The sequence below is a fragment of the Quercus suber genome, unplaced genomic scaffold (assembly GCF_002906115.3).
Source record: "Quercus suber isolate HL8 unplaced genomic scaffold, Cork oak 2.0 scaffold_285, whole genome shotgun sequence".
NCBI classification, from domain to species: Eukaryota; Viridiplantae; Streptophyta; class Magnoliopsida; order Fagales; family Fagaceae; genus Quercus; species Quercus suber.
In genome coordinates, this window is record NW_027069741.1 from 337,220 (window position 1) to 341,555 (window position 4,336).

At 39.2% G+C, this 4,336-nt stretch overlaps 1 protein-coding gene across 1 annotated transcript; it reads left to right on the forward strand.

Annotated features, from left to right (window-relative positions):
* Positions 1–1,261: 1,261 nt before the first annotated feature.
* LOC112030298 (E3 ubiquitin-protein ligase ATL6) lies at positions 1,262–2,492 on the forward strand. The gene has a single exon (XM_024062987.2). It carries the CDS (start codon positions 1,353–1,355, stop codon positions 2,295–2,297), a length of 945 nt encoding a protein of 314 aa, XP_023918755.1. The 5' UTR covers positions 1,262–1,352; the 3' UTR covers positions 2,298–2,492.
* The last annotated feature ends 1,844 nt before the right edge of the window (positions 2,493–4,336 follow it).

Genomic DNA, 4,336 nt, shown 5'->3' on the forward strand with positions numbered 1-4,336 from the left:
ATGAAAGAACTAGAACGTGGAATGAAGTGATGGTGGATGAGATTTTTGCACCACAAGAAGCTAAAGAAATAAAAAATATTCCGTTGGGTAGGATTGAAATGGAAGATACCATGTATTGGCCATGGGATCATGATGGGAGATACAGTTGCAAAACGGGTTATCGATTTTTGAAGGAGGATAAGGTTGGTTTTCAGGTGGCAGAAAATCAAGACCATGAAAAAGGGCTATGGAAGAAGATTTGGGCTCTTGAATGCCCAAACAAAGTAAGAAATCTTATTTGGAGGGCTTGCCGTAATTCACTTCCATCAAAGTGCAATCTAATGCATCGAACAATTATTTTGAAACAGCGCTGTGACCGATGCAAGGGAGAAAATGAAGATGTTTTGCATGAGGTGTGGAGCTGCAAAGAGCTGGACAGAGTTTGGGGAGCGAATATTGTATGGAACTTTCGGAATCAGAGGCATTTCTCCAACTTTAGCGAGCTGTTAGCCTGGGTATTTGAACACCAAAGGAGCTTGGTCCTATTTGCTTTCAACATTTGGTCCATTTGGCACCAAAGAAATCAGGTGAGAACCCAGCCATCCCACCATCCTCTAAACCTTATCTCTCAATGGGCTCATGATAGGTATGTGGAGTTCAATGCTCTAAAAACAGCACCAACGGCCAGTCGACCACGGAGGCAAGTCTGGTGGAAGCCACCTGATCAGGGAGCTTTTAAAATAAACTTTGATGGAGCCATATTCGCTGGAAATAATTGCTCCGGCCTGGGAGTTGTTGTTCATGATAGGGTAGGTCTTGTTATAGCTTCCATGGCTGCTCGAGTCCTTCAACAGCTCCAGGTTCTTAAAATTGAGGCTTTGGCTGCTTGCAAGGCTATCGTGTTTGCCAAGGAGTTAGGTCTATCAAAAGTTGTAATAGAGGGTGACTTTTCATTAGTGATGTCAGCTTTGAACTATAGTAACCCCGGGCTAGCTCCTTGTGGTTTGCTAGTACAAGACGCTCTAAATGTAGTTACAGGTTTTTCTAAATTGTCCCACTCTCACACTAAGAGAGAGGGTAACTTAGTTGCGCACAACTTGGCTCAGTTAGCAACTAATATTTCAAATTTTAGGGATTCTAAAAAATAAAAACAAAATAAAAACAAAACCAAAAAAAAAAAAAGGCACGAGAATCACAATTGCCCATGTCAACGTGGCAAAATTCCATCAAAAGCCACCACGTACGAAGCTACGTCCTTACTTCGTTTTCTTCCGGCTCACTCAACTACGGCTTCTTGTTCCTCTATGTTTATAGGAAACTCCGCCACTTTGTTTCTTTGCTTATTCTAAACCAAAGAGAAAATCCATTTCCTAATGAGACCCAAGATCAATCTCAGCCGTACAATCATTCCCTTTCCTTGTCTAGTAGTACTACTACTCCTCCTCTCGCTGCCTCACCACAGTGCCAATGCACAGTCAAGCACAGCATCAACAGTCGCCGTGAATTTTAACCATTCCGCGGGGCTGGTCATCGGGTTCCTCGTGTGGGCTTTCTTCTTCGTGGCTTTCTTTTGCATCTACCACAACGATTGCGTATACACACCCGCCGGGCCAGTCATTTCCGCGAACCGGTCTAGTAACTGTGGCCTAGACCGGGCCGTGATCGAGACCTTCCCGATCTTCGAGGTTAAAAATCTCAGAACCGTGAAAGTAACAGCAACAACGCTCGAGTGCGCGGTGTGCTTGGGCGAGTTCGAAGACCACGAAACGCTGCGTTTGTTGCCCAAGTGCAGTCACGCGTTCCATCCTGATTGCATCGACGCTTGGCTAGCTTCTCACGTGACGTGTCCGGTTTGCAGAGCTAAGCTTACGAATAGTGATACTACTACTACTGCGGCTACTACTACAACAACAGTGGAATCAACCGAGTCGACTCAGGAAACTGGTGCGGTCCAAAACGACCACGTTGTGATCAACGTCGGCGATGACCCACCGAGGGGGAAATTCTTGAGGTCGCACTCGACGGGTCACTCACTGAGTCAACCCGGCGTAGAGATTAACACGGAGAGGTACACCCTGATATTGCCAGAGGAGGTGACGAAGCAAAAGCTCAGGCGCTCGAGTAGTTACGACGTCGTTTTCTGCGCAGTAGGGAGCTTGAGATACACACCGCCGTTTGTTTCTATTGGGGATTCCGGTAAGTTAACGGGCGGTGAAAGAAGCACAAAGGGATTCTTCACGTCCGTTAAGTGGCCGTTACATCGACTTAGTGTAAAGGCTAGGGGACCCGAAGATTTGTCGGCTACGTCTCCGGTTTGATTGTGAATGAAAATTGTAGCTAGTAAAAACTATTGTTTTCATTCTACTTTACTCGTAGTTATCACTCACTTTGTTAATTCATCTTTTAAATTATACATTGACAAATTCAATTTGCCAAATTCTTATACGGATAAAATGTAATTATTCATCTTTTTAAATTATTCATTGACAAATTCAATTTGCCAAATTCTTATATGGGTAAAATGTAATTATATGATTTATGTCATAATTTATTGTTTTATTTTTATTTTTTTTATTAGGTCATAATTATTTAGTTGGTTAGGGAGGCTTATTAGAAGGGTTATTTTTTATTACAATTTTTAATTACATTGTGGTGGGGTAAAGTTGTATTGATGCACTTAAAAAAAAATATATTATTATTATTATTCCAAACCTCCTTCTTCAACGTTCGAATAACTAAAGAAGGTGTGTAAAGATAGAAGATCATCAGTAGCAAGATCAGATTGTTAAACAAAATAAGAAGATCAAAACAACTTGTAGTTTGGTATTGAGACTTGAAACGACTTGCAGCTTATAGTATCAGTTAGTGAGTGACAGAGTTAGTTAGAATAGGAGACACGTGTTCCTAACCTATTGGACCATTAGAAAAGCTGTTAAGCGTTTAGCGTCATTTTATTAGAGTTTGTTAGATTTTAATGTTTTGATAAATATTTTAAATCCTTTGTAATCTATTTAATTAATCAACACTACAAATTCCTTTCTTTGGATTCCAGATCTTCTCTCTGGAATTGCTTTTCTTTTCAAGGTGGAGGGGAAGCATAAAATACTTCACTATAGAATTAGAGCATCAGCTAATGGATTTTGTTAAGTGCCATGTTTCTTTACTGACTAGTTTGGAGGCAACTCTTGTCTAGGATTTTATTTAAAATTATTACTTCTAGGTCTGTTTAGATATTATATATTTTGCTGAAACTAAAAATTTATTACTGAAAATACTGTAGATAAAAGTAAAAGTTAGTTTAAATAGTACAGTGTGGCCTATGAATAGTGCTAAAAAGTAAAAAGTGTAGTGCAGTTCATAAATAGTAGCAAAAATAAACTGAATAATGAAATAATTTATAATTTTAATTCACATTCAAATGCAACCCTAATATATATATATATATATATATTTTTAGTTCGAGTAGAGATTTAAACAGATATTTCTATTGGTCCAATTGAGCTACATAATTAGTTGGATAAAAAAAAGCTTTGAGTTGTGGGACCCAACCCGGAAAGAGAGAGACAACTTGGGCTATGAGCCCATATGTGCAGAGAGAGTACGGGCTATAAGCCCAATTTGTGTAGAAGATGCTTAAATAGGTCGTAAATCCCAATTATAAGATGAGAAAATTAATATAGACTGTGTAACGTTATCTTTAAAGTGAAGCCAAAAAAAAAGAAAAAAGAAAAGAAAAGAAGAAGCCTATTACGTTAAGTGAAGTCAAGCCTAGTAATCTAATACTATATATAATAGCAGAAGCTTTAAGGAGGTGTTGCCACGTTAAGAAAAAAGACTCCTTAAAATTCTGCCATGTATAAGTTAAAAAGCGATAAATTATGTTTGTTGGCAATTTGCACACAGTTTAAAAGCCTCTTATTATAAATAACAAAAAAAATAACCAGTTAAAATGAAAGGACGCACGAAATAGAAATAGAGAGGCGATGAGAGAGAGAGAGAGAGAGGCGACGAGGAAACGGGGAAAGAAGCAGAGAAGGAGAAAAAAAAGATAGAAAAAAAGATTGCGATACGGAGATGAGAAGGAGACAGAGTTTGTACGGCCGGCCGGCTATCACCATCTCCCCACCACCGTTCGTTCGTTGCCGGACTTAGGCTATCGGAACCGGCACCAGTAACCTAAAGGTGCACGCAGAATTTGAGATACGGACACAGAGAGAGATTTAGCTTAATAAGAGGCCCATTTCTTCTTGAGAAATTCGAAAGAAAAAAGGCTACACCTTACGTAGACAATTATAAATAAATTAGTTGGGCTTTGATAGCCTAATTGTGGTATGATTTTTTTTTTTTTTTTTTTTTT

Coding starts and splice junctions, on each gene's coding strand:
- LOC112030298 (XM_024062987.2), top strand. CDS start 1,353: ATGAGACCCAAGATCAATCTCAGCCGTACAATCATTCCCTTTCCTTGT.